Source organism: Carcharodon carcharias, chromosome 18 (genome assembly GCF_017639515.1).
Source record: "Carcharodon carcharias isolate sCarCar2 chromosome 18, sCarCar2.pri, whole genome shotgun sequence".
Lineage (NCBI taxonomy): Eukaryota > Metazoa > Chordata > Chondrichthyes > Lamniformes > Lamnidae > Carcharodon > Carcharodon carcharias.
The window spans coordinates 103,364,559-103,391,488 of NC_054484.1; the positions used below are offsets into that span (position 1 = coordinate 103,364,559).

Here is a 26,930-nt window from a genome sequence, read left to right on the forward strand (position 1 = left end):
TCTTGCCAGCAACAGTAATTCATCTTCATCCTTCCCTGGCTGGTTTGAACTACTTACACACTTGATATTCCAGAGTATAGTGTGGCTTTTATGTACTGAAAGCAGAATCCCAATGAGACTGACGAATTTTGCCAGTATGTTTCAAGATGGTCCTTTACACTGTTGCAACATTTATATTGGATGCTCACAGAGCTATGAGAAAAGGGGAGGCTGTATTTGACTAAGATTATGATCAATGTCATAATCCAGAAAGTCTGGTGGTGAAGGTTAGAACAGGAGCCAATCTTTACACACCTTTATAAGCATTTACTTAGAGAAATACACATTTCAAACATGCATCCCCTAAACCAACAATCACAGTGTCAGTCTGCTCCTACTTACAGGAGCACAAACGAATCTCCAGTCCATGCCTATCACCCACATGCAATTAATTACAATTAATATACAAATAACACGGCATGGTGGACTAATATTCCAGAGACCTAGGATAATGCTATGGGGACCCAGACTCGAATCCCACCACGGCAGATGGTGAAATTTGAATTCAATAATTATCTGAAATTAAAAGTCTAATGGTGACCATGAAACCATTGTGGATTGTTGTAGAAACCCATCTGGTTCACAATGCCCTTTAGGGAAGGAAATCTGCCATCCTTACTTGGTCTGGCCTACATGTGACTTCAAACTCACAGCAATATGGTTGACTCTTAAATGCCATCTGAACAAGGGCAGTTAGGGGTGGGCAATAAATGCTGGCCAAGCCGGCATCACCCACATTCCATGAATGAATAAAAAAAAACACAGGTAGTGGCCTATTCAAGATCTTTTAACTTCAGGGAAACTTTATATTGCTTGTGTCAATTTCTGACAGGCTTTTGACCTAGTGTTTCATGCAGACCTCATCAAGAATCTGGAAGCTTTGGGAATGTATCACCAAACCTTGAATTCTATCAAGAACATCTACTCTAACTCTAAAGTTTGTGGAATAGAAGTGGTAGATTCTATTTGTCTCCAAGGGGGAATGAGGAAAGTTCACCACTCTCACCCATCCTATCAAATACCTTCATGAACATGTTGAAGAACATTGGGAGGGATAGACTTAAGGCTGCCCATTGTAAATAAACTGTAGCATACCTCCTCTCAGATGATACTATGGTGTTGGCTTCCCCCGGGATCTAATGCACTCTATCCACAATTGCCCAATAAGCAATGGGCTAACAGAGTGGTTTATAGCGCCAGATTTTCCATGTCGATACATTGCATGGCATGGCTCAAAAGAGAACCTTGAACATATGGACAGAACAGATAAAACAATCATCTGTGCCAATTGTTAATTCAAAATTTTCCCTGTGTTTATCTTTTTGGGTGTCAACTTTATTTGAACACTGCTCGTCAGGACCCTGCTGAGAAGCAGCAAAGAGTACTTCAGTCTTCCTTGTTTTTATTCATATGCTGAACATTCACTGCAGGCATCCTACTTTACCTTGGCATTAGTCCTAAGCAATTAGGATAAGCCTCAGCCAAGCACCCATAAAGATCTGAAAAGGACCAGTGTCCTTCACAACCGCAGGAGGTGCCAAAGATCCTTAAAGCCAATAAAAATGCTTTTCAAATGCACTCACTGTTGTCATGTAGAAAATACTGCTTTCAATCTTGATCACAACAAGCTCCCATAAACAACAATGAAACTATGACTAGATAAACAGCTTTTAGCGATGCTGGTTGAGGGATAAACACTGATCAGGACACAAGAATGCCCCTGCTCTTCGAATAGTGCAGGCGATATATTACATCCAACTGAAACAGCAGATTAACATATGAAAAAACGTACCCTCAGTACTGCATGAAGTTTCAGCCTAGATGATGTGCTCAAAGCTCCAGAACCCGAACTGAACCCACAATCTTCTGACTCAAAAGGTGAAAGTGCTACCAGAGTCACCACAGGCACCTGCACCATGGTGATTGGCACAATGTAAACTGCTCAGATTGCATCTTTTCATCATAGCAAAAGCAATTTTCTATCATAAAGCAGATGAGGAAACTCATGCGATTGTAGCTCCTGAAGGCCAGATGTGAGATCATTTGCTCGTATATCCAAAGCTGTGTGGTCATTAAGTGGCAGGACCACTGTTCCATGGGGCATATAGAGAGTCAAGAGAATGGTGACAATTTTATAGTAAATTGGGCTATTCACGATACCTACCACTTATGAGCTGACAGCCTAGCAAGAACTCAAACGCAAACTCGTCAACTGCCTATGATCAACTAATGATTACCCTCTTTGGAGGCAAGTAGCATCTCTTGGGGTCAGAGGTGGCTCAGCGATCATACACCCAGTGATGGATGCTTGGAACTAAGATGACCCTCTGTGCAATGTCAGGAATCCAATAACCAAAATGGGCAGGTTGGTAGAACTCCAGGCACTGCAGGTGACTGGCCAGTCAGCTTGGTTCACGAAGGGTGCCTGGAACCATGGATTCTTCACTGGACAGTATAATTATTACGCCAGGTTCTTTGCAAGGCAATGTCCTAATGGATAGGGTGGTTTAGCTGAAGTACGAGGAAGCTTACCAGCATTCCATACTGGTGGACTGCATGATTTTAACTATATCACAAGCACTAGCATTCCATTTATCATCCAATACTTCTGGACTTGACTAATTAGGGTATGTGACCCTTTGGTGAGACAGCATGCACTCCGTATGCAGGCAAAGTGTGTGTCAGGATTTCTCAGGAGCACAATTTGGGAACTCAAACAGTTTCCCCCAAAATGCCCCCCATATTAGTACCCAAATCTATTTCAACCAACCACTATAAACAGCAACATGGTCTGATTGGCTTATTGCTATTTTGTAATTTCTGGTCTATTTCTAGTTTATAATTTCTATGTAATCTTCAAGATTTATGTTTCTTCCTAGAAAATTAAACATTTTTAGCAATTCACACACAAATAGTCTGATGAATACTGCCTGGTTCAACCTCCATTGCTTATTTTGAAGGCTGGCTTTACCTTATCCAAAACACTTAAATAGGGATTTCTCCCATATGTCACTCCTAGTGAGTCAGAGATATGTTATGGCTGAAAACAAAAAACTGCGGGGATGCTGGAAATCCAAAACAAAAACAGAATTACCTGGAAAAACTCAGCAGGTCTGGCAGCATCGGCGGAGAAGAAAAGAGTTGACGTTTCGAGTCCTCATGACCCTTCAACAGAACTAGGTGAATCCAAGGAAGGGGTGAAATATAAGCTGGTTTAATGGGGGGGTTGGGTGGGGGGAGAGAAGTGGAGGGGAATGGTGTGGTTATAGGGACAAGCAAGCAGTGATAGAAGCAGATCATCAAAAGATGTCACAGACAAAAGAACAAAAGAATACATAGGTGTTGAAGTTGGTGATATTATCTAAACGAATGTGCTAATTAAGAATGGATGGTAGGGCACTCAAGGTGTAGCTCTAGTGGGGGTGGGGGGAGCATAAAAGGTTTAAAAATAATGTAAATAGGTGGGAAAAGAAAAATCTATATAAATTATTGGAAAAAACAAAAGGAAGGGGGAAGAAACAGAAAGGGGGTGGGGATGGAGGAGGGAGTTCAAGATCGAAAGTTGTTGAATTCAATATTCAGTCCGGAAGGCTGTAAAGTGCCTAGTCAGAAGATGAGGTGCTGTTCCTCCAGTTTGCGTTGGGCTTCACTGGAACATTGCAGCAAGCCAAGGACAGACATGTGGGCAAGAGAGCAGGGTGGAGTGTTAAAATAGCAAGCGACAGGGAGGTTTGGGTCATTCTTGCGGACAGAGCGCAGGTGTTCTACAAAGCGGTCGCCCAGTTTACGTTTGGTCTCTCCAATGTAGAGGAGACCGCATTGGGAGCAACGAATGCAGTAGACTAAGTTGGGGGAAATGAAAGTGAAATGCTGCTTCACTTGAAAAGAGTGTTTGGGCCATTGGACGGTGAGGAGAGAGGAAGTGAAGGGGCAGGTGTTGCATCTTTTGCGTGGGCGTGGGGAGGTGCCATAGATGGGGGTTGGGGAGTAGGGAGTGATGGAGGAGTGGACTAGGATGTCCTGGAGGGAACGATCCCTACAGAATGCCGCTGGGGGGGTGAAGGGAAGATGTGTTTGGTGATGGCATCATGCTGGAGTTGGCGGAAATGGCAGAGGATGATCCTTTGAATGCTGGTGGGGTGATAAGTGAGGACAAGGGAGACCCTATCATGTTTCTGGGAGGGAGGAGAAGGTGTGAGGGCGGATGCGCGGGAGATGGGCCAGACACGGTTGAGGGCCCCGTCAACGACCGTGGGTGGAAAACCTCGGTTAAGGAAGAAGGAGGACATGTCAGAGGAACTGTTTTTGAAGGTAGCATCATCAGAACAGATGCGACGGAGGCGAAGGAACTGAGAGAATGGGATGGAGTCCTTACAGGAAGCAGGGTGTGAGGAGCTGTAGTCGAGGTATCTGTGGGAGTCGGTAGGCTTGTAATGGATATTGGTGGACAGTCTATCACCAGAGATTGAGACAGAGGGGTCAAGGAAGGGAAGGGCAGTGTCAGAGATGGCCCATGTGAAAATGATGGAGGGGTGGAGATTGGAAGCAAAATTAATAAATTTTTCCCAGTCCTGACGAGAGCATGAAGCAGCACTGAAGTAATCATCGATGTACTGGAGAAAGAGTTGTGGAAGGGGGCCGGAGTAGGACTGTAACAAGGAATGTTCCAAATACTCCATAAAGAGACATGCATAGTTGGGGCCCATGCAGGTACCCATAGCCACACCTTTTATTTGGAGGAAGTGAGAGGAGTTGAAGGAGAAATTGTTCAGCGTGAGAACAAGTTCAGCCAGACGGAGGAGAGTAGTGGTGGATGGGGATTGTTTGGGCCTCTGTTCGAGGAAGAAGCTAAGGGCCCTCAGACCATCCTGGTGGGGGATGGAGGTGTAGAAGGATTGGACGTCCATGGTGAAGAGGAAGCGGTTGGGGCCAGGGAACTGGAAATTGTTGATGTGACGTTAGGTGTTAGAGGAATCATGGATGTAGGTGGGAAGGGACTGGACAAGGGGAGAGAGAAGGGAGTCAAAATGACGAGAAATGAGTTCCATGAGACTGGAGCAAGGTGACACGATGAGCCTACCGGGACAGTTCTGTTTGTGGATTTTGGGTAAGAGGTAGAAGTGGGCCGTCCGAGGTTGGGTGACTATCAGGTTGGAAGTTGTGGGAGGAAGAACTCGAAAGGAGATGAGGTCAGTGACAGTCCTGGAAACAATGGCTTGATGTTCAGTGGTGGGGTCATGGTCCAGGGAGAGGTAGGAAGAAGTGTCTGCGAGTTGACGCTCAGCCTCCGTGAGGTAGAGGTCAGTGCCCCAGACAACAACAGCACCACCCTTGTCAGCGGGTTTGATGACAATGTTGGGGCTGGACCTGAGAGAACAGAGTGCAGTAAGTTCAGAGAGAGACAGGTTAGAATCGGTGAGAGGAGCAGAGAAATTGAGACGACTAATGTCGCGGCGACAGTTCTCAATGAAAAGATCAAGAGAAGAATCCAGAGGGAGGGTTCCAGGTGGAGGGAGAATATTGGAGGTGGGTAAAAGGATCCGTTGAACAGGGAGAGGACTCCTGCCCAAAGAAGTGAGCCCGGAGACGAAGACGGCGGAAGAAGAGTTCAGCATCGTACCAAGCCCAAAATTCATTGAGATGAGGGCGTAAGGGTATGAAATTAAGTCCTTTGCTGAGTACTGAACGTTCAGTGTCGAAGAGGGGAAGGTCAGGGGGTATAGTGAATACACGGCCGGGGCTGGGATTGGAAGATGGGGTGGGGACGGAGGGACAGGCAGGGGTGGAGAGTCCTAGATGGGTATTGGTGTCGATGAGTTGTTGGAGCAGTCTCCTCTACATTGGAGAGGCCAAACATAAACTGGGCGACTGCTTTGCAGAACACCTGTGCTCTGTCCGCAAGAATGACCCAAACCTCCCTGTCGCTTGCCATTTTAACACTCCACCCTGCTCTCATGCCCACATGTCTGTCCTTGGCCTGCTGCATTGTACCAGTGAAGCTCAATGCAACTGGAGGAACAGCACCTCATCTTCTGACTAGGCACTTTACAGCCTTCCGGACTGAATATTGAATTCAACAACTTTCGATCTTGAACTCCCTCCTCCATCCCACCCCCTTTCTGTTCCTTCCCCCTTCCTTTTGTTTTTTCCAATATTTTATATAGATTGTTCTTTTCCCACCTATTTCCATTGTTTTTAAATCTTTTATGCCCTGCTAGCCTTTCCACTCCACCCCCACTAGAGCTGTACCTTGAGTGCCCTACCATCCATTCTTAATTAGCACATTCGTTTAGATAATATCACCAACTTCAACACCTATGTGTTCTTTTGTTCTTTTGTCTGTGACATCTTTTGATTATCTGCTCCTATCACTGCTTGCTTGACTATCTTAGGATAGTCAACCCACCACCCCACCCCCCTCTCCCACCTTAAACCAGCTTATATTTCACCCCTCTCCTTGGATTCACCCAGTTCTGTTGAAGGGTCATGAGGACTCGAAACATCAACTCTTTTCTTCTCTGCCGATGCTGCCAGACCTGCTGAGTTTTTCCAGGTAATTCTATATGTTATGGCTACATGGACAAAAAAAAAATCAAATACAATCTGGAAAGGGCAAAAGAGCAGAATTCCAGAGGTGAGGTGAGAGTGACTGCCCTTGACATCAAGGCAGCATTTGACTGAATGTGGCATCAAGGAACCCTAGTAAAACTGGAGTCAATGCAAATCAGGTAGAAAAGTCTCCACCGGTTGGAGTCATACCTAGCAGAAAGGAAGATGGCTGTGCTTGCTGGAAGCCAATTATCTCAGCTTTGGGTTATCACTGTCGGAGTTGTTCGGATAGTCTCCTAGACCCAACCATCATCTGCTGCTTCATCGTTTACATTCCCTTCATCACAAGGTCAGAAGTTGAGATGTTCACTGTTGATTGCAAAGTGGTCAATTCCACTGTCAACTTCTCAGATAATGAAGCAGTCTGGGCATGCATGCAGCAAGACATGGACAACATTCAGACTCAGGCTGAGGAGTGGCAAGAAACTTTCATGCCAGACAAGTGCCAGCAATCACCATCTCCAATAAGACAGAATCTAACCATCTTCCCCTGACATTCAGCAGCACTACCATCACTGAATCCACCACCATCACCATACTAGGGGCCATCATTGATCAGAAAATGAACTGGCCCAGCTATAATTCTGTGGCTACAAGTACAGGCCTGAAGTTAGGGATTCTCGAGTTAGGCATCATCAGAATCCTGTAACTGGACCTCACATCCCTCAAGGTCAGGGGTGTGCTTTCACTACCCACTATCCAGAGGTACAATAACAATGTTCAACAGTGCAACAATGAGGTAGTTTTGCAATGTGAGCTTGATATCATAATCTATAGTGTCATCACATGCACTTTTCCAATTATCTGAAGAGCAATCTGATTTACACTTTAGTGAGATGAGGTGAAATGTGAAATGTTAAACTGATTTCTTTTCCAAGCTACTTCAATGTATAGAATAACAGTCACAGCAAATTCCACTTTGGCTTCATTTCCATATCTCTTCATAGTGAAACGAAGAAACCACAGCACACTGCCCCAATCCAGGGGCTTTGTTTGGACAGTCCCATCATTGAATTGACCTGACGATGAATTGGAGCCAACTCAGTTCTCCTAAGATAGTCTGGCCTGGGCCCTTCCCAATGAACCTTATCAAATATTCCAAAACAAGTGTTTCCTGTTTTTGGTTTTCCCCAACAGGCAGGAAGTTGAAGGCTGAACCTAACCCCTTTCCCTGTCCAGTGGTTAGGGCTGTTAGTTAAACCAACTGCTGCCATGCAAACTGATCCTGGAGGTCCCTGGCAACTAACTCATGTTGATTTCAAGGCGAATAGGGCTAACTCAACACAATGAGCCTTGAGTGGTTCACAGGAAAGACTAATGATTCTCACTGCTTGATCAGAAGATGGGACACAGTCTGCAGATCAGCCCTGGTTTGAATCATTTTTCCTCTCTGCCCCGAACTTCATATGGCAGAGGGGATTTTCAATCCTGTGAGCCTGCATGAAGCTTCAAAGTAATATTTCAGTGCACATCACATCCAAATGCTCTGCAACAAAACAGTCGATCACCCAAAACGTGACAGGCTTGCACAAGTAACTTGCACATTTCTAACAGGCATTTAGAATAGCCAAAATCACACTAACTTCATGTCCGCATGGACAGATTAAAGCCTAGTCCAAAATATGACAATCACCAATTTGGCACGGCATAACGTTCATGTTTTGTAACATATTTGAAGTTAATCTGATCTGCCCTTCTTTCAGTTGTTGGTTGAAGTGATGCTTTTGGTCTACCAGTAGAAAAGACTTACCTTGGTAATATCAGTTGGTGTATTTTAAAGAATTTCTGATACATGGAATGCAATTTTCCACATGGTGATAAATCCGCACATAAATTACTGACAAGCAGTGTATTAGCCCAGGACCTTGGATCAGAAGTCATTCACAAAGTAGATAATTATCTTTAAATTTACAGCGTGAAGCACAGAGTGCTGGATTCTCATGGGTTAGCCTGTGCCTGAATCATCATGAACACCAAGAACCCAGCAATTTCAAATTCGAGCTGATTGCTAACTTGTGGTGCTTGCTGCATTCCAAACAGTTGGAAAGTGCTCCAGTTAATTGACTCCTGTCACAGAGAAATTCTTCTTTCTGCACAACAGTGTAACACCATGGCTAGAGTTTACTGCTCTTCGGTTTATATAACCGTTGCCCCCATTTTCAATTTTGTGCTCAATTTATTTTTAAACAGTGTTTAGTCATTTGCGAAGATTGTATCTGGTTTTTCCCCATAAAGTAACAACTGTTCTAGTATCTTAGCTTAACTGCAATGTTAATGTTCTGACTCAGTTATGATATCCTCATAATTAGACTGCTTGAGCTGCTTACAAGAGCAATGTGGCATAAAACCACATAGCAGGTTTGGTTTATCATCATCATGATCATCATCGCTAGTGATGACTCATTAAACTAACTCCTAAAGGAAAGCATCAGGTTTGAAGTTAGAAGGAAATCTCAATTTCTTGCTCATCCTTTGAGGTGAAGATGACCATGTTCATCATGCAGGGTGTTTGCTGGGGTTCTGGTGGGTATATAGGTGACGGCTAAGGTTGATCTGTGCTTGGAAGGATTTGCTGCAAAAAAATGTGCTAATAGTGAGGAAGAGCTGTGCATCGTCAGCTTCAGTTTCTCATCCTGACCTATCTTAGTCCAGTATCAAGACGAGTCTAGCCGACTGGCGATTGATTCAGATGCAAATCGGTGACCAGGACACCTTTTTATCTTGTTGAACCCCAAGCGTACATGACTGTTGATTGGGCTCATCTACCCAGTCTGCGAATCAGTTTTGTGTGCCAGGGGAGACAAATATTCAAGTCACCAATGGTAGCAGACCCAATGGCCACCCCCACTTTGGGCTGGTCCTAAGCTATTTACTGGGGTGTGGCCACTGTCACGTGCCAACAACTACTTGGAGCCACAGACGAGAGCTGAGCAAAGGGTGTACTACTCCAAAGAGTGCGGCAAGCCAGCCTGCGAGAGGGCTAGCCCTCCTTTACACCCAGAAGGAAATGTCATCCAACAAAAAAAAGTTAAAAAAAGAACTAGGATAAGCACAGAACAGTTTGTTATGTTAGTTGATTACTTATATGAGCTACTTGCTTGGTCTTTACTCTGAAGGTTCATAATGTCCAAGCCTCTCGTATGTGTTACAGTCCTATAAACAAACTGCTAGCCATTTCTTATTCTCTATGTCACACAGGAATAGTCACCATAAATCCAGTATTTAAAATACAAAGGTGCTGAGGGAGCAGCCTTATAACTCTGGTAGGAGTCTATGTCACAGCCTCAGCTGTGGTGTATTCAATAAGCTGCAGTTCATTACTCCATCCCTGAAACAAGAACGATTATTTAATATAAAAATGTTTTTACAGCCCCATGTAAACTGAGAGATTTAGAAAGTGAAGGTGTTCTTGTAAGGTCCCCAGCCAATTAAATCATATGAAATTTGAAATGTTTTTGTTTTTAAAAAGTTCTATAAATTTTAACAGCTGGTTATAGACTCTGCGCTATTACAATTTAAAAGCACATTGAACTGTACTTAAATGTATTCCTCAAGTGCAACATCTCTGCACTTCACACTTGCCTCTCATAGCAACTCACCAATGAGCCTATCTGCCTAGTCCATAATGAGCCAGACGCCTAGTTCATAATGGAAATAAAATTCATTTAGTAATATGCCAGGAAGGTTGGGGGATTGGGGGTTTAGTGTTCCCTCACCTCATTTCTTATTGCTTAAAGATTTGTACCAATTATTAATTATTGGAATTTCCTCGAGGTTTGGTATATACCTAAAGCCAACATACACATGGAAGCTAGGAGAAAAGGAACATTCAAACAAAGTGTGTATCATTCTGTAGGCAATCCAGAAGTTTCCAATCTTCGGCTCAGGCACATCATTCCTCCACTCTACACAAAGAAAATGAGGTGGTCATCCAGTATTGTCACCATGACTGGTAGAGCCTGCTAGGAGGAGGGGGAAAAAAATCCCAAGATGGAAAATGGACTTCATGCAGGAGCAGAGTTGGCAACAAGAACATGGAATGCTGCTGCTTTGCCGAGGAAGCCAATATAGAACTGTATGGCTCAGCAGGGTGCAGAAGGAACAGCTAAAGCTGAAATGGCAGCATATCCCAAGCATGTCTTTCTTTCCATTGCATACTGTCCACTGCACCTTAACTGATAATGTTTTCCAAATATTATTGGAGGCTACACTGAATGCTTGCTGAATGGATATCATTCTCTCCCTTTCAGGAATTCAATTTGTAACACAGTGGCTAGCCATTTTGTTCTTCATACCGATGGTGGTGGTAGTTCATCAACTAGAGCAACTTACTCCAATCCCATTTTCCTATTGCCCTGTGTGCAATACTTTTGACTAGGACGTGCCACATAATATACTTTCATATGCTTTTACATTCACTGAGGCCTTACTCCACTTCACATTCATCAGTATAATTGCATTTGTTCGATATAATTCACATTTATTGCACACTGGGCCTTTCTCTCAGATCAGTCACAAATCCCATTAAGCACGGAACTCTGATGTAGACTCAAGGATCTGATAAAATCACCTAGCAAATTAGTTAAAGAGTAATGACTGAAGGCTAGAAATAAAACTACCTCATCACACTTGAAATTAATTTAAATAATATGGGTTAAGTTCAGATAATTGCTTAGTGCTGAATATTACTGTAATCTATATTACCAAAAGATATTGTAATATTTTGTGAACTAAAAGTCATTTTAGAGCACCAGTGAGTAATATTGGATAAAATGGGATTTTGAGTCTGCCCTGTGGCTAGTGTAGTAGGATGTTTATGAAGAGATTTCTTTTACAAATAAATCTCTCATATTCTGTGCATTCATAATGTGAAAAAGACTGACGTGAATGCTGAACAACTCCTAACATACAAACTCAGGAGAGCCCTTTTATAAAGTCCCCATTTTAGATGCTATCTTGGGGGTGACCCAGAAACTGAATTGCACAGGACACACAGATACAACAGCAGGTCAGGGGCTGGGAATTCTATGGTGAGTAACTCACCTCCTGTCACCCCAAAGTCTCCCCAGCCTCTACAAGCCACAGGTCAGGAGTGTGATGGAATATGCTCCAGTTGTGTGACTCCAACAACACAAGAAGCCCAGCACCGTCCAGGGCAAAGCAGCACATTTAATCAGCATCACACCCACCACCTTAAACATTCACACCCTCCACCACTAACATGCAGTGGCAGCCATGTATACTACATACAAGATGCATTGCAGCAACACACCAAGCCTCCTTCAACAGCACCTTCCAAACCTACAACCTCTACCACCTAGAAAGACAAGTGCAGTAGACAATTGGGAACACCACCACCTACAAGTTTCCCTTCAAGTCACTCACTTTCCTGACTTGGAACTATATTGCTGTTCCTTCACTGTGACTGGACTAAAATCCTAGAACTCCCTTCCTATCAGCATTGTAGGTGTACCTGCACCAGCTCATAGGGCAGCTCACCACCATCTTCTCAAGGACAATTAGGGATGGGTAACTGTTATGGACTTGATTTTCCAGACAGGTTTCTCATAAGAAACAGTAAACTTTATTTACAGGGCTTCAACAGCAGTTACATGCTTCCATCAAGAACAACAATGAGACAAACTCCACCCCTAAGGTTCCCCGTGCTTCAGGCTGATGCATTCACACCATCACACGATAATACATAGCACAATAAGTCTTAAAGCTACAGTCACTACATTCCTTAAAACTACAGCTACTGCAGTAACCAATGCTGGCCTTGCCAGTAATGCCTACATCTCATGAAACAATATGCAAAAAAATTCCAAGTAGCTGGAAGCTGTTTAAAAAAAAAGCAGCAGATACTGTTTGTGGTCCTGGCAGAAGTTTGATATGAATCCCTCAATTGCCTACAGCACTTCTGTATTTCCCTCGTTCTTGTACGGAAAGAATTGTAATTTACATTTCCCAGTGCTTTGTTTTACAACTTCTCATTTTCAAAATAATCCTCCTCTGACAGAGGAAAAGTTAACAAGTCAGGACTCTTTGTACAAGGGGAGTTATTAAAGTTCAGCTTCCTGGAGGAAATTTCCCAAATATAATTTACTCTGAATTTCTCAAATTGCACCACTGATGCAAACTCAATTTCCCTCAAACACCCTATACTGAATTTTAGTCACAGAATCCTGTACCAACATTTGCTATTGACATTTCAAGTAATATTCAGAGAGAAGGATTCAATAAATGGCTGCTAGAATCAATCACATTCAGCTGAAATTTGCTTCCCATATTATTGAAAAATACTGGGATGTAGGCAAAGGTAAACTTGATCAGCTCTGACAGCCAACTGTAAGAAATCAAAAGAAAGAGGTGTATGCAGAACTTTCCTCAAGCATTAATTCTTCTTCTGAGCTTATGACTGGTAGGCATTTCATAGAAACAGTCTGCTCCTCATGTCATTCAATCATTGCAGAATACTTTTCCACCTCACAGACACAGACACACACAGACACACACATTTAACCTACCTGCATGATTTTGATCAAAACCAACTCTTGGTCTCCCATCTCCACTTACTGCTTGACCTTTTTGGTAGGAGGGTGAAGGAGGAGGAGAGGTGAAAGGCAAAGTAGCTGCAGACACAGGTTCCTGCTTCAAAGGAACAAAGTAATATTTCAATCCCACAGCAATGCACAGCATTACTCCAGCCAATATGTTCCATCAGTGAGTAACCTTTGCTAATTGCCCCATTAATGATAACAAAAATATATCCAATAATAATCTATTTTATTCCTTATCCACAATAACTACACCTCAACACCTTTTGAACAGGAAAATTTGAATTTCTTGATGACATACTTAGTAAGGGCACTTGCATGTACCACTATGCCATTTTAGCCAAAATGTTCAATTCTTGGTCTGCGCTGCATGAGAAGATCTTGGATGGGCCACTGCGACTGTACAGGTATCCCAAGGGTCAGGAAAAATACAGGGGGTGCGGGGAGGGAAAAGATCAGCCACAGTTTGCCTCTTCTGCTGGAAAGTGTGTTATATGTTAGGAGTGGACAGGATTGATGTCATCTCCACAGTGAAATATCCCATCAGTACCCATGGTCAAGGCTCAGAAATGATGGTTAAATCAGTAAGGTACTGGAGAACTGGATGCTGCCAAGGGAGTTATTGCCTTTAGAAAAGGGGGATTGAAAGTGGTCCATACCCAAAATGAATATGATTTGATGTAAAAAAAAATTGAAGTAATTTTCATTCAACTTTCATTTAATTTTCTCCCTTTGTTCTCTCCCCTTCACTGCCTGACCTGGTCTTTCCATGCCCCCAGTTTAATCTGGGAGATTGAATCTCTATGGCACTTCACATTGATAATCCAGTAATGATAGTTTTCCAGTATGACTTGCTTGGTGACTTTTGTTTGGACAGAGTTTCACACTGCCGGCCACCCTCCTGTATACCAGACTAGTAGCCATTATTCATGGGTGGGTGCAGGCAGTGACCTCTGGTTAGCTAACTGACAGCCAGGCTGATGTGGTCTACATCAGGCAAGCACTTCCCAGCTGGAGTGAAATCAGGGGGAAATATTTCCCTCCCTAATTCAGGAACATGGAAGCTGACTAGAGCCCTGATTGAGATCAGCCAATTCACCTTAAATCTGGGAACATTCCAGGCTGTATGATTCAACAGCATTAACACACGGTGCATTTCCCCACTGAGATATTGCTGGAACTCTTTTGGTTAATTCCATCACCAATCACCATCCAGTTTAAAAGTTTCAATGAATAGTAATCTGCCACCAATCCTAGACCTCTAATTGAGGGAAAGTCTAAGGCGAGTATTTTAATTCACAGTACTCTTATTTTTTGTTTAAAAAATAGATTTACTATTATTTTATTTGATTTTCCATACAAGGACCAGTTTTATTGTTTGAAGCCTCCATGTTGGCTCTCCCTTAACCAACTGATGACCTCAAGGCACCACTGACAAAAGCATCCTCATGCATCACCTAGTAGCTCAGAGAGCACTTGAAGTTATTATTTCAAATTAGACAGGCAATTGCTTGACCTTGGGACTGCCTGTAATGTTCAACAATCCCACGTTTCAGGAGTGTGTCTCAGGCTAGTTTCAATACAGCCTTCATCACTTAGCAACCAAGCTTCCCCAGACACATGGGTAATGTAAAGGGAATATCATTTTTCTTAACATTACTGTGGAATATTGAAGCAGACTTGTGGAAGGGGTGTGTGCGCACACACGCCAGTGCATGTGTGTGACTGAGTTAACTAAACTGAAGACAATTAGATTGTAAGATTTAAATCATCAAAGGGGTTGGTGTAAAAGCAGGCATTTTGAAAAGGAGATGGGCAAACTAAGATGAGATCCCAGTAGAAACAGTATGAATGGGAATTTGCATTAGGAGATAAGTGGGAAGTGAAATTTTAGCTGCTTGAATTTCAAAGAGACATGACCAAAGCTGGCAACATCATAAATAAATAGGGCAAAGTTATTAGGTTTATTTTCCCCCAAAGTGCTGGCCATAATGACGACAAGGTAACTTCCAAAGAAAGTTTAAAACAATGGGTTTTAAAGATCAAAAAGGGAGAAAATATATTTAAGGAAAGATTGAAAGCTGTATGGAGAGTGGCCATGTAAGATCTTGAAAGGTGGGATGTGCGAAGACAGACCTGTGAAAAAGCAGCTTCTAGCCACCCCAGAGAAGCACTTGCTTATTTCAGAAAATAATGTTTTGTTAAAAGCCTTGGAGGTCCATTGTCAAGCAAGAGGGAGAGAGAAACTGTGAAATACTTCCCTTATAGGAATAGTAGGTGCCTTTTGGTAATATTACTGAATGTTTTATAGATTAAGAATCAATTTGGACTGTTGCCTGGAAAGGAGTGTTTATTTGGGAGTCTGGCTAGGGAGAAATCTTTTGGGAAATGCTACAAGCCTAAATTTAACTATGTAACTGTAATCTTGTATGTTTAAGTTTTCTTTTCTTTTGTTAATAAATGTTTTAGTTTAATATTCAAAATATCCAAAAGTAGTAGTGGAATCTTTATTTGACTTCAGTGCACAAACCTTCTCATAATTAAAAATACAAATTGCAAATCGTTGTGATAACTTGGCCAAGTTTCCCTTTGGGATTTGGTCAGCCTGGCAAATACCACCTGTCATATCATAACAGTAGTTGCTTCGGCATCAACTACAGTGTAGCCTAGCATTGAACAAACCAGTTGAGAGGGTGTGTTGAAATAATGGTGAAGCTATTACTTTTATATCTACATAGAAAAATAATGGCAACCCTCCAACTTTCTTTCTCATTTATAATAAAGCCTCATGTTATGTGATGTGGCATATAAATGATATGGTGACATCAATGACCAAACCTAGAATCAAGCTGTATTCAACATTAATATTCAACTTTTAAAAAATTATATACAATGCAACTAATGCAAATCATGGAAATCATGGATTATTGTCTTAATTTTAGAAAAAAGAAAAACATTGTCCACTGTTGTACTTAATTTTAGACAATTCATTCCTTATTAAATTTTGAGAGACTTTCAATGGCATTAGTTGGTGCAATGGTGAAATGTGCTACTTGTATAAACATGACTCAAATCTCCCTATTTGACAACGTGGTTCCTTATAGCAGTTCTAACAAAGTTGCATATTGAAGAAGCTCAAATGGTGTAATGACCAAGTGACCCGAATCCTAAATGGAGGTTAATGTAGTATTGCAATCTGCTTGACCTTTTGTACTTTCTTGTCTCTGAACTTTCTTCCCATGATAAAATCTTTCCTTTCTTCCCTGCACCCTAGGGAAGTGCTGCTCTACAACTCTGAGAAACATAAATTTCAAAGCAATGTAGGGGGAAAATCAGCACAAATAAAAACTGATCAGGAAACGCTGTGTTAACCAGGTCCACACACACGAGCCCATATTTTGTGTTTCAAACTAATTTTGCTGCATACTCAGCTAATTTTTGCTAAACTCTTGAAAGGTAACAACAAGCATGCAGAAGGCAAATGGCTGCATAGTTAGAATAGAGATTCATGATATTGCACAATTTACGCCTTCAGTGGTTTCACTGCCTGTTAAATTATATGTTGCAGGAAAAGTTATGAATGGGATCAGGCCAATCAGTACATTGAAGCATTCAAACTTCTATCAGGTTATCTGCCAAATCAGTGGATCTCATTACGTTTTGAATTCCAGTGGCGAGTTCCTCGATTAAACTACCTGCAAGTTATTCTAAACATTTTTCACTTAGAGGAGAGCTTTCCCCCTCCGATATTAGTACTGAACTTGCTTCCCACTAGTTTCTACTTCCCTACTTTCTTTGTATGTTTTGAAAATAACATTATGGGGTTCACCGTACTCAATAAACACTAATGCGATCAAAATGTACCTGGTCATGAAGGGGATGTTTTATTATTTTCTGTTCCCTACTGTTTCACATTCATATTTCCCCCTCCCCCACCCACTGATAGTTTTGAATGCAAAAAAATGCAGGATGCATTCCACCTACTGCCCAGACTGCTAGGTTTTAGCTGAAATTAAATTGAATTGCAATGGTCTGTCCTTTGGAAATATAATGCATTTTTTTAAATTATTCACTACACAGCAGATCAGTGATGCAAGTCAAAACATACATTTTAAAAATTACATTTTAAATAGTGTGGAACAAAAGAGTTACTGTAATATTTAGTAAGGTTCCTATATTGCAAAAAATTCTGTACTGATTTTCACAGATAAACAAATAAAAGATTTCACAAATATATTACCACAGTCTACCCATTTTCAGAGGTTAGTCAATGCTATAACTGGTCAAAATTGGCTTTCTAAAGTGCACTACACTCTGGCTGATTCACGTGCATAGCAGCATTCCTTGAAATAAAATCCAGAATTACTTATTTTTAATTTCTGATTTGCTACTACTCATTTTTCACCGTATTCATGGCTGCAGAAAGGGGCTTGGAGGTGCAAAGATGTTTTACCAGAATGACATGAACTAAAAGGGTTAATTTATGAGGACAGTTTGCGTTGACTAGGCCAGTATTCCCTTACTAATGAAAGATTAAGGCATGATCCAATTGAGGTGTTTAAGATGATTAAAGGAATTAAGAGTGTAAATAGACAGAAACAATTCCCTTTGGTGGGAGAGTCAGGACAAGGCAGTGTAACATTAAAATTAGAAATAGACCAGTCAGTGGTGATGACAGAAAGCACTCCTCCACAGAGGATAGTGGAAACCTCTCTCCCCACAATTGGTCAACTGAAAATGTCAAAATTGAGATTGATAAAACCCTTGCTTAACAAGTGTTTAAGGGATATGGAACTAAGGAGGATAGACGGAGTTAGGATGCAAATCAGCTATGATCTAATTGAATGGTGGTTGAGGTTTGAGATCTCAATGGCCTACTCCTGTTCCCACCTTTCTCCAGATCTGCTCTCAACATTTCCTCTGCACCCCCACCAAAAGTTTGTATTCCACCCCCTGGCCTCCTAGTTTCCTCTGTGTCATAGGGCTGGACTTTATGGGGCAATGTGTTCCCCGCACCTCCCGACTAAAAATCGGTTGGGAGCCCACTCACGAGAAAGCTAGCTGGCCTCCAGCCATTGTATGCTTGGTGGGGCATTAATTGGCTGAAGCCAAGACTGCCCCTATCTGGAGAGGAATTCCCACCTTAGAGAGCTGCTGGTCAGGTTGGCCAACAATCTGTAATCCCAGCAGCGCCAGGATCATGTGGTGGCCACTGCTGGACTACAGGCTATCCTCAAAGAAGCTGGGTTATGGTGGCCAGATTGAAGTTAAGTCCAGGTATCGACAGTCCCAGCGAGGAGGAATGAAGGGGTACAACGGCAGGTTTAAGAGGCTGCTGGGAGGGAGGGGGGGGAAGGGAAGGGTCTCTTTAATGTGCACCGGGGACCCTCAAAAGGAGGTCCCCTACCATTGCCCAATGCCAGCTTGCCTGGTAACAGCTATCGGGCTACCAGCTTGGCATGGGCCTCCCTCTGCCATGTGAAAAAGCGGCAGGGATGGGATGAGGCACTTAAGTGGTCATTAAGGGTCCCAAAAGGTCCAAGAATCAATGGACTGCCTGATGCCTCCACTGAGCCCAGAATATGGAAGATAGGCCGGGGGCGGGCAGAAAGGCCACGCGCTGTATTTTACAAGCCCTTCCACCTTCAAATATACCAGCAGGGGAGTAAATCCCAGCCCATAGCCTCCTGTAGTGTCTGCAACCTGTCTTTGGATGGGACAATGCTTTTGAATGGAGCCACATTTCCAGTCCCAGATACCCGAAGTTAAACCCAATGGAGATCAGGTTATATTCAAATTTGCACATGGATATAATTTGCAGATATTATATGTCGTTCAGGGAAGGAAACCTGAAAACTTATCCAGCTTGGCTTATGTTTTAACGCTTACATCAATGTGGTTGACCCTCAACTGCCCACTGAAGTGACTTAGTGAGCAGGCCTGAAGAAAAGTGAGAACAGGAGAAGGCCATTCAGCTCTTTTAAGCTTCATCCACTATTTACTTAGATATTGGCTGATCTGTATCCTAACCGAGCCACTCAATTGCATCAGGACAACTAGGATTAGGGTAATAAATGCTGGTGTTGCTGGCTATGCCCATATCCAGAGAACTTAACTAATTTTGTTCTAAAATGGTAAGATCCTGGAAGTGCTTAAATTTAGATTCATTTTGTAAATGTGTTGAATGTAACATCTTTCTGTATTCAAAGACCTGAACTCTTACCGTTTTTCCTGTTATGTCTATGCCTCTGGGGGAGCTCACTATCGAGACTGCGCGAGCCAGTTGCTCATGGATGTCTGCACTTTGGGAAAGGTTACCTTTTTGTACCTCATTGTCACTCTTCAATGCAAGGAATTGAGGAAGCGGCAATTCTGAATATGTTAAAGAAACAAACAAAATCAAAAATTCAGGTCATGAGAAACAACATTTCTAACACTCCAAAATCTAACATTTACAGTACTTTTGAGTTCACAATCCAGAGACCTTTTCAGTTTTGCTTTATCTTTGCTATTTCCAGCTGACGCGCCCCTCTCCTCTCCACACACCACCCCATTAACAGTGGAAGAAGGCTGGTCGCCATAACAACTGCCATTGCAACTCGGCTAACAAGTGTACACTCTTGTTCAGATGTCTCAGGTGCTCGTCAACTGTGCTGATGAAGTACCATCAAACCTCTAAGGGCAGATAAATCTGAAAGTCATTCAAAGTCAGGATTTGATCTCTGTCCTCAATCCACTGAGTTTCAATGCTCCAATGCTAGCTCTATTATGCCATCTTTGGTTGGGGGTGGGGGGGGGGGGGGGGGGGCGGTGCTGCAGGGAATAGAACAGACCTGTTAAGTAATGATTGGCAAAGTAATAGTGAGTTATGTCAGCACAGCACAGAGCGATGGAAAACTTCTTAATATGGCAAACTGAAAACGCCAGCCTTGACCTTGGACCCACTGGCTTAAAGCCAGATATTTGATCATAGGAGAAAAAGCAAGTGGAGAGCAAATGACCCACATGCACCTCCCAGTGGCTTATGCAAGAAAAGTGCTGACAATAAAATGGGAGCAAGTCACCCATTTCCCTCCTTCACTGAGCAGGATGTATCAAGAAAAGCAAATAATACAAGAGATTTAATTTCACACATAGTAAGCCCACAAGCAAATCAGTTGGAAGCATCAACAGAAACTAGATACTTTCCAATAAATGGTTGGGAGAAGGGAAAGAGAAAATTGAAACAGAAACTTCAAAAGTAACAATGCATACAAAATAACATGGTAACATTACACATCAGTATCTATTTAAAATCATAGACTACGGTGAACTAACGCATGCAATTGCTCAACTTAACATCCAATTTTACTTCATGATGAGAGTTTCCATTACATTATATTCTCTCTCAATGGGTTTTAACGTGTTTCCAGAATTAGACTTTCTCTGCCACTTGGATGCTGTGCTTTTTTGATAATTTGTCCCCAGCCAAGGCGTATAGTATGAGGATTAACTCTACGCGACTTGGGTTTAATATGGTTTCACAGCCCTTTGAATTGTCAGCCATGAAATACAAATCAGGTGTTTTAAAGTTACTTACTTTATTTACAAATAGAGATGAGAACTTGAACTTTTCTGATTCTCAAAGTACAACCTATCTGAATATACGAACATAGCAAAAGTTTGGAATGGATCAACGTAAGAACTAAAGCCATGCATTCAGCCTCTGGAGAAGAGTCTTACAAATTAAAAACGTTAACTCTGTCTCTCTCTCTCTCCACAGATGCAGCCAGACCTGTTGAGTTTTTCTAGCACTTTGTTTTTAATTCAGCCTCTGGACCCTGTTTTGCCATTTGATTAGACCATGGCTGATCTACCCTCAACTTCATTTACACACTCTTACTTCATATTCTTTATTTCCTGTGGTAGGAATTATTTCTAAAGAGATAATCATATCTGATGCTTCACTCAAAGTGCTGAGGTCTTGCGGCAGTATTAATTTCCTTACCTCTGGGCCAGAAGCTCAGGGTTTAAGTTCCATACCAAGGCCGGGATTTTCTGGTGGCAATTCCCATCCAAAGTCAATGGACGTTTGGCTGCCTCTCCAAGTTTTCCATCCCACCCAGGGCTTGTTGGCCATACGAGGTGTCTCTGTGATGCAGTTTAATGGGCTGATAATCAGCCCAGGAATCCTTCCATCACCTCCTCATTATTCTCCAAGGGGGGAAAAAGTGTGCATGAAGGCACATTTTAAAAAAAAAACCTAAAATTGCTAAGTCTTGACAAGGCAAGAGTAGCAGATGTTTCATGTTTCTTATCAATTAAAGTATTGCAGTGACAAAAGAATAAAGATGCCTTTGACTTATATAACAGAGCAATTAAAGGAGTTCCCAAAATGTTTGAAACTCATGGTAAAAGATACATTGTGCCTTTTAATACTTTTAAACACAGTTATATAAAAGAAAGGTCTTTCTCTTCTAATCTATTCAGTTCAGTTCTGTGTTCCCATGTTATACATTTTTAAAAATCTCATTGTTTTGAAATTGACATTTGCAGATAAATGTAACTCACTGTATTTGAATGTACGATTAACCACAGTGCAAGAATGACCAAATTCATGCTACATCAATCAGGAAAGGGGCTCTATACACAATACAATCCCCCCATTGCTGTAATTAATCACTTATCTTTGGATCAAAAGATTGGTTCTCCAATGAAAAGGAGCAAGCAATCCGTAGGTTTCTCACACCCTTACCATTTTACCACCATCCACAAAATTTAACAAAAAACAAACTTTATTAGCATACAAAGCAGTTTGTCTCATTCTTCAATTAGTCTAATATCTGTTACTAAAACAGGTTTTCATTTGCATGTCATCAATGCCTCGATAATAGGTCCATTGCTTCACACCTGATTGAGGTGTTTTTTGACCATAGCTCATAGGTAGTCGGTCTGCAACTACAAACTAGAGTTGTACTTGAGTCCTGTTTCTTTCCATTATTTATGTGAAACATCCATAGGAACGTAAGAATGAGGAGCAGTTGACCATTTGGCTCCTTGAGCTTTGCCATTCAATAGGATCATGGCCTCAATGTCACTTACCTGCCTACTCCCTATACCCTTTGAATCCCTTGTTAGTCAAGAATCTACCTACCTCTGCCTTAAAAATATTCATGGGAATTTGGCATCTCTGGCAAGATCAGCATTTGTTGCCCCATCCCTAAATGCTCTTAAACTGAGTGACTTGTTAGGCCATTTCAGAGGGCAGTTAAGAGTCAACCACATCACATGTAGGCTAAGCCAGATAAGGATGGCATAAAGGACAAGAGTGAACCAGATGGGTTTTTACGACAATCAACAATAGTTGTCCTTACTGAGACTGGCTTTCAATTCCAGATTTATTATTAATTGAATGTAAATTCCACCAGTTGCCATGGTAAGATTTGAATCCATGTTCTCAGAGCATTAGCCTGGGCCTTTGGATTACAGTCTAGGAGACATTACCACCCTGCCACCATGTTAGATAATGGAATGGATGATCAGATGCAAACTTGAGGATCATCTATATAGTGTCTAAACATGGAGTCAGAAGTTAAACAACCTCCTTCACCTTTGAGGAAATGACTTCCCAAGTAGAATACCCAGGCCATGTAATGTGACGTAACTAGACTTTCAAAAGTGAACTGCCAAAATTGCATTGCAAAAGCCAATTGTTAAAAGTTCAAAGCCCAGCTAACAAATCAGGATAGTTTAGGAATAGATACTAAAAAATATCTGAAAAGTTAAGGGAGCACTGTGACTTCGGTGATACTTTAAACGACATATTGCGAGATCATTTGGTTTGCAGCATAAACGATGACGCCATTCAGCGCCATTTGCTTGCAGAAGTTGAGATAGACCTGAAGCACACATGGAGATAGCGCTAGCAATGGAAAGGGACTCGCAGGCTTTGCATAGTATGCAACATGGCACCGTTTTGCAGCTAGGGTGGGAACCTGCCGCTGGGCGTGGCGTGAAGATCAGGGAGGCTACCACAAAGCGGGACACGGTCCCTACCGCTACAAAAATAACAAGAAATGTTAGAAGCAGCTCACCAGCAATCCAGAAGTTAAAGTGTTACTGTTATGGGAGAAATCATGCATTGCAACGTCTGTAGATTTAAAGAGGCAGAATGCCACTACTGTAACAAAAAGAGTATTTGTTAAACAGTGCAGGACTAGATCAAGGCAGCCATTCAGGTATCAGGTCAAATTAAATGAAGTGTACAATATGGACGAGCCAGAAGTTACTGAGGCTAACATTTATTTCCTACACAATCTGAAGGCCAGGAAAGCTGAACCACCGTTACACTGCAAGTAAATGGAAAACCTCCGCTCATGGAGGTTGACACAGGAACATTGACCACATTGGTGGGAGAACACATCTTTAAATACCTCAGAGAAGGTACCAAGCCATTGAGTTTGGAGAAAGCTGCTGCTCAGTTTAAAAAAAATACTTGAGAAGCAATAGGTGAAAGGCATCACCTCTGTAACTGTATCATACAGACAACAGACAGCTCAGCTGTCAGGAACTGTCCTAACAGGAGAATGACCTAGACTTCAGGACTGTGACTGGTTGAAGGAAATCAAATTAAACTGATCATCATTTTTTCAGGTCTGGACAGGAGGAATTCCAGAGTTGCTAAAAAATATGAGAGCACTCAGATGAGTTGGGGAAAATAAAAGGTCTACAAGCTAAAATGTACGTGGAGTCTGAAGCAACACCCCGGTTTTTTAAGGCAAGACCTGTGTTTTATACTCAAAGAAAAGGTGGATGTAGAATTATGCCCTTGGAGCAGTTAGGAATAATACAGCCAGTCCAATTTTCAGAATGGGCAGCACCCATAGTCTCTGTGATGAAACCGGACCAAACCATTCGCATCTGCAGAGATTATAAATTAACGGTAAACAAGGCTGCGAAATTAGACAAATACTGAAGCCCAAAGATTGAAGATCTGTATGTTAAACTTGCAGGAGAAAGATCCTACACTAAACTGGACAAGAATCATAGGTATCAAGAGCTTGAGCTGGACAATACGTCAAGAAGTTACATCACCATAAACACGCACAAGGGCCTGTACCAATACACACGCCTACCCTTTGGTGTGTCAGCTGCCTGTGCAGTTTTCCAAAGAACCACGGAGAAACTCAGGGCAATGAAGGAAGCGCCCTCTCTTACCAATGTCACAGAGCTCAAGTCTTTTTTGGGCATGGTAAACTATTACAGTTGGTTTTTGCCTAATCTATCAACAGTGTTAGCTCCCTTACAATTATTACTGAAGAACCACCACAGTTGGCTCTGTAAGGCACAGCAAGAAGAAGCCTCCACAAGAGTTAAGGAGCTTTTACACCTGTATCTGCTAGTACACTATGACCCGTCTAAAGAGTTGATATTCACTTGTGAAGCATCTCCCTACATAGTGGGAGCAGTATTATTACACAAGATGAAGGATGGAAATGAAAGATCGATAGGACATGTATCCAGAACCCTTCCTGCAGCCAAGGAAGGCTACTCTCAAACTGAAAAAGAGGGCTTATCTATCGTATTTGGAGTAAAGAAGTTCCATCAATATTTGCATGATTGACACTTCACCACAGTATCAGAACACAAACCACTGTTGGGTTTGTTTAGTGAAGATAAGGCAATCCCACCAATAGCCTCTGCTAGAATTCAAAGATGGGCTTTAATGTTGTCAGCATACGAGCCCACTTTTTATGCACTGTCCGGTGTGCATATAGCAAATACAAACGCCCTCAGATATCTCCCTTTGCTAGGTAGTGTTACACACATACCATTACCTCATGAAGTCGTACTTGCGTTGAATTTCCTGTATGCCTCACCAATCTGCATGAGACAGATAGAGAATTGAACAAATTGGGATCCAATTTTAACAACAGTCCATGAACAAGTATTACAAGGACAGTCAAAAGCACATGTCCCTGAAGAATTAAAACCATTCTTTGTACATAGAACTGAACAGAGTTATCAAGATGGTCTCTTGTTCTGGGGAAGCATAAGTTATTATCTCTATGTAAGGAAGAGGAACATTATTAGAAGAACTTCATAGTGCATGTGCTGGTATTTCGAAAATGAAGATGTTTACATGAAGTTATATCTAGTGGCCAGGTATAGGCAGTGATATAGAAAAAATGGTGAAACATCCTGTCTCCAGTGGCAGCAACAGCAGAAGTTGCCTGTTTCAGCTCCACTGCATCCGCAGGAGTGGCCTGGTTGACCCTGGGTTAAACTACATATTGATTGTGTAGGTCTATTTCTAGGTGCCATGCTTCTGTGATTATCAATGCATATTCCAAATAGATGGACATATTTGAAGTGAGAACACCTACTTCATCTGCAACCATTGAAAAACTGTGCCAGAATTTCATTGTTCATGGTTTACCTGAAGACATTGTGTCAATGGTACTGCTTTCACCAGCACTGAGTTCCAAAGACTCGTGAACCTAAATGGGATTCAACACTTCAGAACTGCACCGTATCATCCCTTGTTCAATGGGTTAGCAGAAAGAGCAGTAAAAATCTTTAAAACAGGCATGAAGAAACTATCAGAGACAAAATTAGAAACGCGAATTTCAAGATCTCTGTTCAGCTATCGCACAACTCCTCATGTTACCACTGGTTTAACATGTTCAGAGTTGTCAGTGAAGTGCCAACTTCGTAAAAGATTTGAGTCTTGTATTCCATAATTTAGCAGGGAAGGTGGAGAGAAAACAGGCTGGTCAGAAAGTGAGTCATGACGTTCACAGTAAAAGTTGAGAGTTTACTGTAGAAGAGACAGTTCTTATATGAAATTTTGCAACTGGACTGAGATGGGTCCCTAGTACAATCATCTCTAAAACAGGGCTTTTACCTTATCAAGTATAAGTGGAAAACAGGATTGTTAGGAAACATGTGGATCATCTCAGAAGCCCTCCAACAACCAGTTAATCCATCTGACATCAAAGTCGAAACTTTGACTCTAGGTGCAGATCGACAAAGAATAGACATACCGGGTGTCTCTGTTGAAGTAAATAATTCTGAACTGTCATCGCCTTAGGGATGTCCCTGAAGCTGCAGTTCCTGTGCATGTCGATCCAATGGAAGGACATCCAGCTGTAGAGTTGGGTTGCTCTATCCGAACGTGAAAACCTCCTCAAAGACTAAATTTATAATAGCATGAACTGCATATAATATGGGTTAGGATGTTTTTGTAAATAAGAGGGTAAAACAACATTAAAGGGGGGGAAATATAGTCATTTTTAAACCATTTCTTACTGTTAAGGGGATCATGTGACTGCACAGATGAATCAGCCCCAAGTGCAGGGAATCTTAGGGGCGGAGCTTTTTACCCTTCGTCTTGGAACGTGCATGTAGCCTCATCAGGAGTGTGTAAATAAGTTTACTGTAACTAGTCCTGCATTCCAAGTTTATTACAGAGGGGAAAAGAGCCTAAGTGGGTGTTCTAGGGATCAGTTTTGGCAATCGTGGTTTCAAATTAAAATTCCAGTATGCTCTGATCAGGCTTGCAGCTGACATCAAGGTAGGGGAAGCAACAAATTCAACATCCAAGTTACAAAATGAAACAGACAAGACACTAAGCTGGGTAAAACAATAGCAGTTGGCACTTAATGTAGCCAAGTATTGCAATTAGGAAGCAAAAATGCACAATAATCATGAATGGTATTTGGTAGCCAAGAATGAATTGGAGCG

The 26,930-nt window shown here is 42.0% G+C and overlaps 1 protein-coding gene across 3 annotated transcripts in view; it reads right to left on the bottom strand.

Annotated features, from left to right (window-relative positions):
- reps2 (RALBP1 associated Eps domain containing 2) overlaps positions 1-26,930 on the bottom strand; it is a 229,505-nt gene that overhangs the window by 108,451 nt on the left and 94,124 nt on the right. Inside the window, exons 3-4 of one of the 3 annotated variants that reach the window (XM_041211189.1) lie at positions 19,429-19,577; positions 13,176-13,296 (exon numbers count right to left, since the gene is read on the bottom strand). The exons of 1 other annotated variant lie outside the window; for it this stretch is intronic. In XM_041211189.1, the coding sequence (XP_041067123.1) occupies positions 13,176-13,296; positions 19,429-19,577 (270 nt within the window). Of the gene's footprint in view, positions 1-13,175; positions 13,300-19,428; positions 19,578-26,930 lie in introns of all 3 variants that reach the window. One more of the 3 variants, XM_041211188.1, reaches the window with a different exon arrangement.